At 49.3% G+C, this 15,584-nt stretch overlaps 1 protein-coding gene across 1 annotated transcript in view; it reads left to right on the top strand.

Moving 5' to 3' along the window:
• The window catches only part of FLI1 (Fli-1 proto-oncogene, ETS transcription factor), a 119,508-nt gene that overhangs the window by 67,551 nt on the left and 36,373 nt on the right, over positions 1-15,584 (top strand). Inside the window, exons 3-4 of the mRNA XM_032167874.2 lie at positions 6,567-6,721; positions 11,173-11,376. Of these exons, the coding sequence (XP_032023765.1) occupies positions 6,567-6,721; positions 11,173-11,376 (359 nt within the window). The remainder of the gene's footprint in view (positions 1-6,566; positions 6,722-11,172; positions 11,377-15,584) is intronic.

Genomic DNA, 15,584 nt, shown 5'->3' on the forward strand with positions numbered 1-15,584 from the left:
ATCACCTCCCTCACTGACACGTGGGCGGGGCCTGAAACAGTAGGTGCCCAATAAATTGTCGTCAAATAAGTAACTGAATGAACACACGGCTGAGCAGACTCAAAAGAGAAGGTACTTGTTTAAGGTTAGGACACAGACCCAGGTCTGCTGACTCAGCCCCTTCAATGCTGAGCCTGCGTTGATGCATGGGCTTCTAAATTCAGTCTTCATGCTCATTGGAGACCCATGGGTATTTGTGTCTCTGGTGGGAAGGAAGTTTGCTGCTCACCACTCCCTCTGCTGCTCCCAGAGAATCCTCGAGCACCCCAGGATACTGATCCTGGGCAAAGAGGGTTCCCCCAAGGAAATTGATTTTCGGAACCCACTTGCCAGCTCATACCTGGCTCCAGTCACACCAAAAGCCAGCTGGAGAGGGCCTGTGTGAATATTCCAGTGAACAGACAGGATATTTCCCTGGCTTTGGCTGCACAGAGCAGCAGCCTCTGCCTTTGAGTTGCTTGTCTTGACCCAGACCATCAGCAGGTAACAAAGTAGGTTCAGAAAGATTGATATCTTCTCACCCATCCTGGGCAAGCAGAGACAATCCTGTGGACTCTCAGAGCCAAGCAGCTTAGGCACAGCTATCGCCAGCACCCCACAAATATTCCCTGAGGGCTTACATGTAAGCTGGACTAGTGGCTAGCGGGAAGCAAGGAGTTTTAGAAAAATGTCATTGCTTACAGTGGAACCATGTCAGACCTTATGATTTAATTAGGCCAAAAGCAATGACAGAATGAAATAAATGCCAGGCTCTTTAAATCTCTCATCCTGAACACTGTGCTTCTCATATCCTCTGAGTATTATTGATAATGACAGTTTGTTACTTGCATGTGATTTGATTGTTTGCAGTGGTCTAATTCGCCATAACACAAAAAGATAGGAGAGGATGTTGTAATGATTCTGAACTTCAGATGAGAAAACCAAGGCAGGGTATACAATTTGAGACTGCTTGGCTCATGGGCTAGACCTGTGCTGTTCAATGCAGCAGCCACTAGCCGCAGGTTGCCACTGAGCACTTGAAATATGGTTAGTTGAAAATTGAGATGTGCTCTAAATATAAATCACATGCTGGATTTAGAAGACTTACTATGGAAAAAGTATAAAATATCTCATTGATTATTGATTATGCTGAAATGATCATATTTTGGCTATATTGAGTTAACATATTAATATACTTTAATATATTATTAAAATTCATTTCATTGTTTCGTTTTCTTTTAAAAATCTGGCTACTAGTAAATTTAAAATTATGTAGCTCGGCCGGGCGTGGTGGCTCACGCCTGTAATCCCAGCACTTTGGGAGGCCGAGGCGGGAGGATCACCTGAGGTCGGGAGTTCGAGACCAACCTGGCCAACATGGTGAAACCCTGTCTCTACTGAAAATACAGAAATAGCCTGGCGTGGTGGTGCATGCCTGTTATCCCACATACTCAGGAGGCTGAGGCAGGAGAATTACTTGAACCTGGGAGACGGAGGTTGCCGTGAGCCGAGATCGTGCCACTGGACTCCAGCCTGGGCAGGAGACCCATTGGCATTTGTGTCTCTGGTGGGAAGGAGGTGTGCGGTGCACCTGAAGCTACCGTGCCCACTTGCTTTTCACCCCAGTAGCAAACCCTCTGGCCCAGGGGCAAAGGGTCAAGTGCAGAGACTGAGGTCTGAGGATCTCAGAGACAGGGTGGCTTGCCCATGTTGAGGGAGTTTTGTGCTCTCTTTCTTCACATCTTCCTGTTGTGGTTGACTCTATTAGGCTGGGTTGCCTTGAAACAGCATGGCACATAGGTTCTGTGTCGCATGTAGACTTCAGCAACTTGATCCAAACTGTGGTCTGCAAATAACTCTCAGCTGCATCCTGTCTCAACCACAGGGATTGGGGAAAACATCCCGTTAAGAAAAGAATATCAGTTTATAGAGAGAAATGCAAGACTTGCCTTGTGAGCCTGGCGTTCAGGACCGGAGTTCAGAGCTAACCTGCCTTGACACTCCCTGGCCTGGCCCCCAGGATCTGGATGCCCTGGACACCTAGAAACTCACATTCTACACAGAGAAGGATCAGCTCCTGTTCCCTGGAACTTGTGCCTCTCTCGCTGCGAGGCCCCTTTCTAAACTCCTGTGTTCTGAACCTTGCAGTATGAGACATGTCACACGTAACCTGGGTGGGGAGGCATACACAGGATCCTGGAAAAGTTAGCAGCATCTACTGTGTACGGGGATGAAAACAGCTAGTGGATTAGGGTGATGGGTGGATTATCACGGATAGTGGATTATCATGGGTGATGCTTTTTCTTTTCTGGGAATTTGCTTTTAAGTTATTGCATCTCCTTTTCAAAGACAAAAAAGTCGCATCTATGTCCTACAGACATCCTAAAGGCAATACAGATTGTTTAATTTTTGCACAGGGTGCATACTATGCGGGAGTCACATGCCTCGGCTCCTAATGCAACCATGTGACTTAGGTAGCCCTCGAGGCCTCACTTTGGCCGTGGGAACATCAGGTATCCTTTGACAGTGAGCCTGGGCTCAGACATGAGGGTCTGATGATATACCCAAGTTCAGTTGCTCCGCGTTGATTAGGAAGGTAGAGAAGATCTTTGTACAGCCTAAAGAGGTAATCTTCCGGAGAAGGCTTTGAAATCTCCCTTCATCCAAACACCCAAGATTTCACACCTTGTTTTAAATTGCCTAACAGATTGCAAAGCTTTTTTGGAAACCAGTAGCAATGTTCACAGAACACACACAAACAGAACTCAAGGAGTAAAGAGCTATGTCCAGTGGTGGAAACGAAGGACAAGGGCTACCCTACCCTCGGCAGCTTTGCTGTAGCCTCTGTTGCCCTGAGATGGAGATGTGCTGAGTTATTACACCCTTAGGGCCACCGCCACCTCCCTGCTCTATTGTGGCAGCCCCAGGCTCTCTTGTCACCTGTCCCAGTGCTATCAGCTGCCAGTGGGCCCCAGCCCCATCCTAGCTGTAAGTGCAGGTCTTAATACAAATTAGCAGCAGTGCAGGCAAGCTGAATGGCAAAACCTCGTCCCGCACTCCCCCTCCCTCTTGTTTTCATCAAGCCCTCTTCACAGGCGCCAGCTGCCTCATTAAAGAGCAGCCTTTTATGCTGGGCTTCACCTGTACCCACCCTGAGTGGCAGCCGTGGAGTCCCATGGCCGCAGGCAGGGCTTGCGCTGGCTGGAGGAGGCACGGTGCTTGGGAGCTGCAAGAATGGAGGGAGGTCTGGCAGGCGAACAGGCGAGGTATGGCTTTCCTTCTTTCTCTCCCTGAGCAGTGGCAGGAGGGCCAGCTGGGCAAGTGTGGGGAACCAGGATGGTGCCAGCCCTTCTCCCTAAGGACACCCGCCTGCAGGTCCTAGTGCAGAAGCCTTGGACCGAGGACAGGGCCATTTTCCGAAGGAGAAACACCCTGGCGGGCAAGCGGCCAAACCGATCACCTGTCCAGCTGGGGAGCAGGTGTGTGCACAGGGCCAGGGGAGGGGGAGAGGAGGAGGGAAGCGGAACTGGGAGAACTTCTATGGGTCAGTGAATGAGGAGGTTCTGCCCAGGGAATGAGTGGCCGCGGCCACCCCAGCAAGAGAGCCCCCTCCTCCTCTGCGTCCACTTTCCCTTGGTCTAGGTGCCCGTGGCTCCTCTCCTTACAAGGTCATGTGTTAGGCAGGTTTGGGGAAATGTTTCTTTCAGCTTTACACATTTATTTTCCTCCATCCCTGGCATCTGGGACCAGCCCTGCCACCTGTGCCTACCATACATGGCCATAACCATAAAGGCTCACTCCATTTCAGTGAGTCCTGAGGTGCTGACTTCTCTGCACAGCAAGAGGTCAGTTGTTAACTCAGAAATCCCCAGGGGCCCGGCTGATGTGGAAAAGAATTTTTCCAAAAATCATCTCCCCACTGTCCACAAAGGGGAGGAGCCTGGAGAGTGTGCCCTCCTGTCCCACCATCCTGCCCCCTGCTGTAGTTCTCCTTTCCGAGACACCCCTGCCCGTGCCCTATGCCCTCTTGCTCTGGGGGTCCTCCAAGAGAAGAGCGTGCAGTGTGGAACCCACCTCTCCCACAGAGGCCGCCCGCCAATGAAAACCTTGCTCACTTGGTTGCAGGCCAACTTAATCCTTCAAACTTCTGCAGCACTTGGACTGTTTCACAACTGACAAGGGTGCAGGGAAAGGCTGCCAGACCGTGCGCGTGAGTGTGTGTGTAATGCGTATGCATGTGTGTGCAATGTGTATGTGTGTGCATGTATTGAATGTGTGTGCGGATGAAGTGTACGTGCATGCGTGTGCATGTTCTCTGTGTTGAAATGTGTGCTTCCATGTGGGTGAAGTATGTGTGTCCCGTGTTGGAATGTGTACAGTGCATGTCTGTGCATGCGTGTTGAAGTGTGTGCACGCATGGGAGTATGCATGTGTGTGCACATGTGTTCTCTGTTGAAGTATGTGCATGCATGTGGGTGAAGTATTGTGCACATGTGTTCTGTGTTGGAGTGTGTGTGCACATGTGCATACATGTGTGTGAGTGTGTGCCTGCAGTTAGCCCCAGGGCGGGTGAGGGGACCCAGTGCACTCGAGCCAGAGCTCAGCTCAGATGCAGGCACCAGGGTCTGACTGGGACTGCTTCATCTCAGGCCAGGTCCTTCCGCAGCAGAAGCCAAAGGGCCAAACGCTGGTGAAAAGCCCTGATGTGCTACTGCCTCCCCTCCACTGCCATGGGGACGTTAAACCTTTAGCAATGTGGGACTCTGACGGCTGGTTTTTGGTTCTCTGCCTGGAAAAACAGTAGGCGAATAGTAAAACCTTAAATTCTAACATGTGTGAGTTATACATCTTATTTTCATTTTCAGCCCATGTTTCCCTCTGTAAGACATCAGGAAAAAATTACCGTCTGACTTCTAATATCTCAGTGGAGCATTTATCTCCCAGCTATGATAAGTGATCTTCAATATTTTTTTCCTTTCAGATTAAGAAACAAATTCATTTAATTTTCTTTATTGAATGTGCTCAGGCCTCCCCGCCCTGCCTGGGTCTCAGGAAGCCCTGGGCTGATCTCCCTTCTCCTGGGTTAGTGACTGCCGTCCCTGCTTGTGGGATGGGTGGGTCCCTATCTGGCACGGCCCTGCTCCTCAAGGCCTCGCTGTGGTCCGTTCCTGCTCCTGGCAGGGGATGGAGGACGGTGGCCAGGCCTTTGGAACGTCCGGAGAGGTTATGCGGCCTAGAGTTGGAAGGCTGTAATCTGAACCTTATCTGAACTCCTTGGTCTGAAGGCCTGGTTTGGAGCTCTTGAGAGAACTGGCTGTCTCCCAGGCTGCCAGAACCGATGCTTCCTGCTCAGTATAATGGCGGCCACAGCTTCTCCTTGGACTTCCCATTGTCTCCTTTGGTCCTGCTGCTGCTGGAGTGGCTGAGCAGCAGGCACTGGGTGTGACAGGGTGGCACCTCCCCCAAGTATGCTGGAAGTGCGTGATGCTGGGCTGGAGGGCATGCAGAGTGTGTTTGCCAGCCTGCTTCAGGGTGCCAGGTGGCCATGGGTGGGACGTCACCCCTCCAGACAGCTGCCCAATCACCAGTGCTGCAAAATACCAGGTGCTGGTCAAGTTCTGTAGTTCTAGGCTAAGTTGGATGATCTGCTTTCTCTCTTGTGAATGTCCATACTGCTTCCACAGTGAGCTTGGGGCCAGGGATGCAAATTGCCACAGGGCCACCACCTCTCCCATCAGGTGGAAGTTCCTGGATTCCATTCCTTCTCCAAGTAGCAACCAACTCTTTTGCATGTGTACTTGATAGTGAAGCTTAACACAGAAGACCTGAGTCCTGTTTCCACCTTGACTAGCTGTATGACTCTGAGCCAGGCAGCCCCTGTCTCGATTTCATTAACCATGAAAAGGAGATAGTAACCCTTGCTGTGCCTATCTTGGGGGCTTATTGGGAAATTCGAATACAACAGTGTATGAGAAATGCATTAAACTTATATATGTGCAATAGAAATAACTCACTGAGAAAGCATTTGCTGCTCACCTCCTATGTGAGAATACTAGGGTTAAACAAAGAAAGTGATGACCATCCTCTCAAGAACTCAGCAGTCAGGGGACACAGGCCAAGCTAAGAATCAGACAGTGTGACAAGTCCTTATAACCAAGGCGGGCACCAAGTGCTGGGGGACTGTGGGGAAGGCGTGTCTGGGAACATGGACTAGGTTGCCTGGCAGTAAGGCTAAAAATGTAAGCTGCACTCAGACAGGGAGGGCTGCGATGCCACACAAAGAAGCTCAGACCTTGGTCTGAGGGCACTAAGGCGCTGCCAGAAGTTTTTACGTACTGTAATTATAGGATTGGGCTGGGATTTGAAGGAAACTCTGGTGGCAGCACGGAGGATAGAAAGAGAGCATCATCATCATCATCGTGACACCAAGTGCGGCTGCGCAATGGCTCCATGGTCGTCATCGGAGCCCTGGGCTTATGATTCAGAGGCTGGGGCGAGCTGCCCTGTCAGCGCTGATCGCCTCTGGGCTTTGTCTCTTCTCACTTTAGGGAGTCTCCGGTGGACTGCAGCGTTAGCAAGTGCAGCAAGCTGGTGGGCGGAGGCGAGTCCAACCCCATGAACTACAACAGCTACATGGACGAGAAGAATGGCCCCCCTCCTCCCAACATGACCACCAATGAGAGGCGAGTCATCGTCCCCGCAGGTAATTCGAGAACCAGGCGCCTGGGCGCCGTTCACTTCCCCACTCTCTGCGGGGGGCAGGGAGCATCTAAACCTTTATCTGATACTCTATTCCCTGTGGAATTGCAAAATGGAGAAAGCTGCACACCAGCCGGGAGTGGTGGCTCACACCTGTAATCCCAGCACTTTGAGAGGCCGAGACGGGTGAATCACTTGTCAGGAGTTCAAGACCAGCCTAGCCAACATGGTGAAACCTCATCTCTACTAAAAAAAAAAAAAATACAAAAATTAGCCAGGTGTGGTAGTGGACGCTTATAATCCCAGTTACTCAGGGGGCTGAAGCAGGAGACTCGCTTTAACCGGGAAGGCGGAGGTTGCAGGGAGCTAAGATCACACCACTGCACTCCAGCCTGAGTGATGGAATGAGACTCTGTCTCAAAAAAAAAAAAAAAAAAAAAAAGCTGCACGTTTTACCTTACTTCCTAGCCGCGCTTTAAGGCAGTATCCCAGATGTCACCTGATGTGTGGGTGCTAGAAGCCCCACCCTTAAACAGACCACATCACAGACTCTACATCAATGGCCTGGTCCTCAAGGACGGGCTGCTCAGAGAGCAGAGGCAAGGCCACCTCCACCCAAAAGGAATCCCGTGAGCTCTGGACGTGGGCATCCCTGCCTGTGAGGAGGAGGGCAGCTGCAGAGGCCAGTCCTTCCCTCCAGGCTTGTGCTTCCCGGCATCTACCAGGTTCCACCTTTCCAAAATTACAGCCAGCTCTTTCAGTTTTAAAATAGAAATGACTATATTTAACTAATGGAGTGCCTTAACATGTGTGCCACAAGTTATGTCATTAGGTAAAAATAGCCTCTTTTTCCTAGGTATCGGTGCTGTTGGTCCCAGAAAATAAAATCATTGTTCAGTCCTTCAGTCCATTGGCTGGACACGCCACCCCAGCTAGCACCAGCAAGCTCAGCTGCCCGTACAAGAAGGGTGTTTAAAAACTGCCACGTGTAGAACTGGTGCCAGGTAGAAGGAGCAAGGATGTCCAAATCTTAAGCAAAGTGGATTACAGGGCAGGGATTAAAGCTGATCTTACCAAAATATCTTTACCAGAGAGGCAAAACTCCTTCCATTTGTAAAAGCATAAATGTAGTTGCCTCTGAAGTCAAATGGTTAGACATCTCTTTGAGGTAGTCCGAAGGCATCTGCTTATAGGTCTAAAGGCAGAAATTTTAAGGGACGCCTCCTGCCTTGGCCCGTGGGGTTTGTTTTCCCTGGGAAGCTGCATCTCACCATATCCCTGGATTACAGCTGCCTCCCTGTGCTCTGGGCCAAATTCAAGAAGGCGTGAGCAAGAGTGAGGCAGGAGAGGGGTGGGGCTTGTAGGAATTTCTCTGTGCCCTTTAGGACTTAGAAACGACCCCTAAAGCAATTCTAAGTTTGCTCTTCCACAAGCATCTGACCTAACAAAGGAAGAGAAAGAATCGCTTCCATTTATTGAGCGCTTTCTAGGTGCCAGGCACCACGTAAATTGCTTTATCTCCATGGCATTACTTAAAACATCTGTCACAGGAGACCAGCTAGTAATGTTTAGCCCAGGTGTATCGTCTCCCTCCTCACCGAAGGCAGACAATGAAACCGTATTAGAACTGACAGGTGGGAACCTCTTTGTACACCCCAAAGCAAAGCTGAGCCTCACGGGGTCTTCACTCAAATGGTTTCAAACTCCCCTGCTTCAGCCAAACAGCTCCCAGCCTGGGAGGGAAAGCTTGCGGGGCTGAAGGGTTTGGGGATCTGAGATTGTCTTTGAACCAACCTTTGGCACCATCTCATTTTGGTCATCATTTTGGGGAAGGAATCTGGGAAACGGGCAGAAGTGGCCAGACTGCTATGTCGACCCTCCAAACCTTCAATCAGTGTTGAAATGCTTTCCAAAGGAATAGCAAAACATCAGGCTTGGGTGAGCCAAGTTACCTATAGCAGTGATGGTGAAAATAAAACAAATTCATGTCAAATGATTTTCAAAGCACTTCGTGTGATGCATTCTCAGGCTATGGATTTACTTCATTATTTTTTAGCTCCGGCTAGATCTTTTAGATCCTCACGCATTTCGGCTTCCTCCAGGCCAGGCTGTGGGTATGAGGGGAAGTCTAATTTGGGCAAGTCCACAAATCAAGGCAATAAAATATTAGTGGAATAACCGATTGAGTTTATGATGGGATTTAAAGACAAGTATAAATGTAGGCCCTAGGTAATCACTGGCTCCATGTTCAGATGGGAAGAAACTAGGATTAAATCATCTAGGAAATGCATTTGGAAGAGTTTAGCATGATCCAGAGTTGAAGATTTATAATTCATTGGCTGTAGAGGGAGAGAAATAATATTGTTGCACAGACCAAAGCAAGGGAGGAAATAATAAATAAAATATATGGCGTAAAATTGAATTTGAGGCCTTGGATACTAAAAGTGAGGAACCGGGAGAAGCGAAGAATGAAATAATATGCTCCATAATCCAACTCCCCCTAGGATATGTTCCTCTAGAATTCTGAAAAGGTGCAAAATTATTTCCATTTGCCAATGATCCGTGCCTAATTGCTTCTGGAGAGTAAAAGAGCAAGAAATGTATCTGAGAGAGAGAGAGGAATACATACTTGCACAATGACACTTTAGAGGAGCTCCGCTTTTTGGCATCAGAGCAGTGTAACTCACAGGTGAGGTAAAGCAGGATGGTGAGAAGAGGAAAGGGGCTTTGGGGGAACCCACCTCTTCAGCTTAGTGAAGTCCTGTAATGGTTTCTGTTGGAACCCCAGCCCAGATACTTACCAGCGATGGGGCTTTGGGCAAAGGACTTAACCTTTTAAGACTCCATTTTGCACCTGTAAAATGGGGATATTAAAAGATTTCCTTGGTAAGTAAAAATAGGGCTCGCGGAGCAGGTGGCACATAGCACCCACCATCTGAGCCGTCACTGCTCACGGGGCATTAGGTTGTTGGAATGACATTCAGCAGCAGGCTGTGACCTGTGGACCCAAACTCTCCTAACTCCTCCCCTTTGCCAGCTCCTCCACCTTCAGCACAACACAGCAGCCACTCTCATGCATGGGCAGGGCCTGGGCACTTTGCAAAGCAGACTCGGGCCCTGCCACCCAGATTCTCACACATAAAAACCAAGGTGGGATGGAGAGTCCAAGGGCAGTTGGTGGATGCTTGTGTAAAAGTGCTGGGAAACTTGCCTCTGGCTGCCCAGCTGTGAAGTGTGAGCCTTCCTTCTTTCCCCACATCCGCTCCTAGTCATTCAATCCTGGTTCCCAGCTTTGCCAAGAGCCTTCACAGACGCTGTAGAATGAGAGGGTGAGTTGGTTGAGGGGTAGCACAGATATTCCTGTCTAATAAATATGTTAAATCAAACAGGCTCATTAGAAGCGGAGGCTAATGGCTGACTTACAATAAAATGCCGAGTCTCTCCTCCTCCAGGAAGTCTTCCTTGACTCTCCAAATTTTCACTATTCCCTTCCACTTATGAGTCCTTGAACCACTGCCACACAATCCATTGCTTAGTAGTGGTGTGCTTGCCTACCTGTTTCATGGGAATGAGTATTTCTTGAAGGCAAGCGTCATGTAATTTTCTTCTATGATAAGGATATTTAAGGTGTTTATTGGACCCACTAATAATTGGTTGTCAAGTAAAGAGATGTGCTTCAGACTGTGATAAGTGATAAAAGAGTTCTGCCTACTGTGGAACCTGCTGGAACTCATCACTTGTGCTGAAAGTGCAACATCCCTAACACACACACACACACACACACACACACACACTGAGAAGGAGAAGGAGGTATGAGTGTCCTACCATAGAGATGGCCTCAGTGGTTACCTTACCTGTGTTCACTCAAGAGCTAAAAGCTTCTCTCGTCTCTCATCTTTGGGTATTTAAATATCTAAAAAATGTTTTGGGGATGCCCTGGTAGAAATTTCTACACAGCTGCGCTCAAAAGGAGAAAATCTAGTTTGGGTTTCTGTTCAAGACTAACACCACTGGGTTTTTCAACTGCATAGATGGAATTGCAGTAAAAGTCTCTCTGTTTCTTTTCTATAGCCATCTGAGGGATCCGTGTTCTTTCACGAAATCATTAATATTCTTAAAATACAGATGGTTCCCCTTTCCAGAGACACCGGTCCCGGGGTCTGTGAAATTGTGTTTATTTTCATTTCGATGCCACCGTTTCTCAGGCAAAGGTTCCAACTGCTCTCCAAAACTTTAAAGAGTACTCTGTCAGGATACGTAGCGAGGGAGCTAAGCACCTCCCTGGAGTGCTAAGCGGTTCAGGCAGCGCCAGATGCCATGGAGCCAGATGAGTGTTCTAGGGGAACCATCTGGAAGGGAGCTTTCCCAGAGAGAGAGAAGGGAAAGAAAGAGGGACAAGGGGTGGGAGCCTCTACCTCCCTGCAGTCCTTGCTAACAACGTCTTCTCCTCTGCAGACCCCACACTGTGGACACAGGAGCACGTGAGGCAATGGCTGGAGTGGGCCATAAAGGAGTACAGCTTGATGGAGATCGACACATCCTTTTTCCAGAACATGGATGGCAAGGAACTGTGTAAAATGAACAAGGAGGACTTCCTCCGCGCCACCACCCTCTACAACACCGAAGTGCTGTTGTCACACCTCAGTTACCTCAGGGAAAGTAAGTGCCGCCCAAGCACCCAGGGCTGGGAGGAAGCTCGGCAAGGCCTGCTCGTTTCCCGTGGAGCCAACCCAGGGAGAGGAAGTCAGTGCTGCCCGTTCATGTTGCGCAGATGCCGCCGGAGCAGCATGGTGGGGCCTGTAGTGTTGCCAAGGTCACGTGGGCTCCTACAGACCCTGGGAGGGGCAGACCCAATCCTGAAGTGTCAAAAGAAGTAAAATGAGAAATGGAGAAAAATAGAGAGCTGTGACCTGGAGGGGTCTGGCAGAGGCTGGTTACACTCTTCCCATGAGACCACCTTTCCAGAAACTAGTCCAATTTGAACATAGATAGAGATGGCTGGTGCCCTGGCTGGTGTTTTCCTAAGTGATTATTTAAAATTCCTCCAGGAAACTCTAGATTCAAGGCTTTTGGATTTAAGGTGTTGAAAATAATTTACATATTAGCTTCCTCTTAATCTTGGGATGCTCTGGCACCCCCTAACCCCATTTGACAGGGCTGCCATCTGCACACTTCCTTGATAAGGAAGAGCAGCCAAAGGTGCAGGTGTGTTAGGATCTACTGGAGGCTTTCTTCTGGTACAGCCAAGAAAAGGAAAAGAGCGTTGGAAAGGGCGAGCTTAAGAAAGAAAGCGGGCAGTTGTCCAAGAGATTTATCTAGTATGAGGTACTCTAGCACTAAGTGCCCATCAGTCTGATATGAATTTCATTTGTTATGAAATATACACAGAGCAGAAGAATGGAATTATTTTAGTCCCACTGGTAACCTCAGCCTTAACACTCTGCTGGAAATCCAGGCCAGGTGGTATCAATGCTACCCCTAAGTATGGAAGGATTGTCCTGGGGCCTGAAAAGATGGTGCTAGGATCACAGGAACACAGGCATGGGCTCACACTATCTAAGAGCGTTCTAGCAGCCCTGTGCAAAGACAGGGCAGCCTTGAGATGCTGTTTGTTGTGAATGGCCAAGGCAGCTGGGAGTCCTGCAGGAGTTTAGCTTTGGGCAGGGGCTTGACGATTTTAAGCCCCCTTCGCAAGTTGAGATCCTTAGACAGCACCTCTGGGACCTGCTTTTCCTGGACTGGCTGGCTCTGGGTTGGTGAGCTCTGTTTGCTCTCCATGGTTTGGTGGACCTTTAACTCCCCATCTTTGGAATCCACTGTCCCTTCAGCGACAGTGTTCCTCGTGGGGCAGGGGCAACACGTGCTGGCTGGAGAAATGAAAAATCCAAAAAATGGCTTTGAAAGTTTCCACTCGTGCCTCTGTGCTCTCCGGTCACCTTTCCGAGGCGTCTGGTAACTAGTGCGAGAAAGTAGATGATGCAGTATTTGTTAGCTCCGAAGCAATTACCTCATGTCTGAGTCTTGCTGCAACTTGAGGTCAGCCCAAGAAACAATTTCAAAAAAGGGGACAATTTTCCACCCAGTTTTTCAGAGCTTTGGATAATTAGCATTTTCTAATTCCTATTTTCAGCTTTTAACCATTTGTGGAATTTTAAAAAATAAGGATCTTTGAACAGAGTCCTGCAGTGATCTAGGCAGGCCAGGGTGGGTGTGTGGAGGTTAGCATGAGAAGGAGAGAGCAGCAAAGCAACCTGATTCCAGCAGGAGTTTGCAGGAACCCTAAGCCCTTTCCTTCATTTGCCAGGAGTAGAGAGGACAACAGCAGCATAGACAGCATGCTCTGAACTGTTAGTTAAAGGGCGCAGTGCTTTGAGACTCTTTGGCGGATGCCCTTGTTGGGAGAATGTTCAAGGCATTCTCTCCATGTGGGGAAAGCCCATTCATGCCATATGACCCCGGGGCCCTAACCAGTCCATAAACAGCCCAAGGCCCCCTAGTACTTCCTGCCACCTAACAATGGGAACACGGATGCTGAAGTGAGACAAATGCCTGAGAAGGTGGTCACTGGTCACCAGTAGAGAGACCTTCTATTGGAGAAGACCAGATAACAAGGTTGAAGTGGAGGTGAAGAGGATGGCATTTTGGGGGGTATAGCATGGCAAGAAAAAGTGAATTGCTTCTTTTCAAGAACATTTATAGACAGAAAATGTCCCCAAATCAATACAAATATTAGGTTTCCCAAAAGGGACTTATTAGCGGAGCATATTTCCAGAGCGGAGAGGAGGTGGAATCCAGCTTGTATACTGAAGACATTTGAAAATGCAGGGCAGATATCCAGAGTTGAGGATGGTGGCTAACAGTAGTACATCCACAAGATGGGAAGTAGTTGTTCTGCCATTAAAATAATTATTGGGAAACACCATGAGAAGTGCTTGGGATACAATGTTGGGTGGAAAAGCTCATTTATAAAGTGGTCTGTGCACTGACAGAAAAAACATGTCTGCCTGCGAAAGCAAAAAATTAAAATAATCGTGTTAAATTAAAAAAAAAAAACTTGCCCCAACATAGCATTGAGATATCTTTTTGAGGAACCTAGACTTAAAATGATCCACTGTCAGGGAAAAGGCTTTTAGATTCATGCTGCTTTTTAATTGGTGTCTACCTTGGGGTTCCAGCCTTGGAGACCCCCTAGTGTGAGGTGGTGGCTGGCTGCTAAGCTCCTGCAGGAGACCATGTGCTGGCGATCGTGTCTGCTCTGTTTCTGCTCTGGATTGCTAGGAACTCCCCAGTGACAACCAGCACTTTAAACCCTTTTAAAGCCTTCAAACACTTTATTGTTTTTCCAGACTGACTTCCAGTGGATGTTTTGTGCTTAGGAGGAAGGCCGGCGCTTGCAGAGAGTTTGAGGTGATGAGTCAAGGCAAGGGGAGAGGGTGCTGATTCTTTGTGCTTTATCATCTTGTCCTTTTGTTGGAGAGGAAGGTGAGGCTCAGATATTTCCACTTTAGCAAGAGATGGATGGAAAATAGCTGAGATCCTTCACTCCGGTGGAGGAAGTTCTGCAGGGTGAAGGAAAGTTGATAGAGCAGAATCGGGGACCTGAGCCTGTGGCTGGTTGGAAGTCAGTAGGGTCCAAGTTGGTGGCACTTCTCTGATCTAATCTTTCTGGGCTTTAGTATAAAGTCTAGAAAAAGGAAAACTTCATAGGATAAGAAGCTTTGGCATCAAATTTACACTTTCACAAAAGGTGCTTGACTATTTATTCTGGTGGTTTGGGAGGTGAGCTAGACTTTTACATTTTAAATGCAAATGTATTTTCCAGGGTGGAGAAGAAATAGCAGTTCCCTAAGCCCCTACAGACCTTGTCTGATGGCCAGGCATGCTAGGGAGGTGCTTGTTCTTCACGCCTGGGCATGTCAGCTGTGCCAGAGGAGCTGTGTCACACGCCACACAGGCGACCACCCCTCCCCCCAGCCGCCACAGGAAATGCAAGGACGACTGTGATGGCTGGGGTGGTCACGGCCCTTGGGGTCATTCCCATGAGTCCTGGGAAACTCCAGGGTTTACACCTGTCAATCCCAGCACTTTGGGAGGCCGAGGCGGGTGGATCACCTGAGGCCAGAAGTTGGAGACCAGCCTGGCCAACGTGGTGAAACTCCGTCTCTACTAAACATACAAAAATGAACCAGGCGTGGTGGTGGGCGCCTGTAATCCCAGCTACTTGGGAGGCTGAGGCAGGAGAATCGCTTGAATCCAGGATGGGGAGCCTGCAGTGAGCTGAGATCGCACCACCGCACTCTGGCCTGGACGACAGAGGGAGGCTCTGTCTTCAAAGGAAAAAAGGTTGCCCCCTTGTGGACAACTATCTACAATACCCATTTTAAAGCTGAAACCACTGAGGCCCAGACAGCTTCAGAAATTGGTTCAAAGGCGTCCAGCCTGTTGAGAGCACCTGGTATCTAAGACTCGGGCCTCTGGAGTCCCAGTCCCTGGCCTCGCGTTGCCGACGTTCCCCCGGCCCTGGGGACAGCAAGCCAGCCTTCGCCACACAGGCAAGGCAGCCTCACTCCCGGCCTTCCACGTGGACAGCCCGGCCACTTCCCCCACGGCATTTTCTGTTGTCAGAGATAAATGCTTTCCAAAAACTTTCCTGTGGCCTCCTGGAAGGAGGCCGATTAAGCCAAACTTATCACCACGCTGACTTTGTCCTTCTCTGGGCCTGACTGTTGGCCCCACCAGTATCTCTCCCAGACACACCCCGTGTGGCAGAGGAGCCTTCGCAGCAGTTGCTGCGGGAACGAGATTTGTCCCTTCTCAGGCCAACGCGGGGATGGACCTCGAAGAAACGGAGGGCGCCGGGCTGGCAG

Source organism: Hylobates moloch, unplaced genomic scaffold (assembly GCF_009828535.3).
Source record: "Hylobates moloch isolate HMO894 unplaced genomic scaffold, HMol_V3 SCAFFOLD_11, whole genome shotgun sequence".
Taxonomy (NCBI): Eukaryota; Metazoa; Chordata; class Mammalia; order Primates; family Hylobatidae; genus Hylobates; species Hylobates moloch.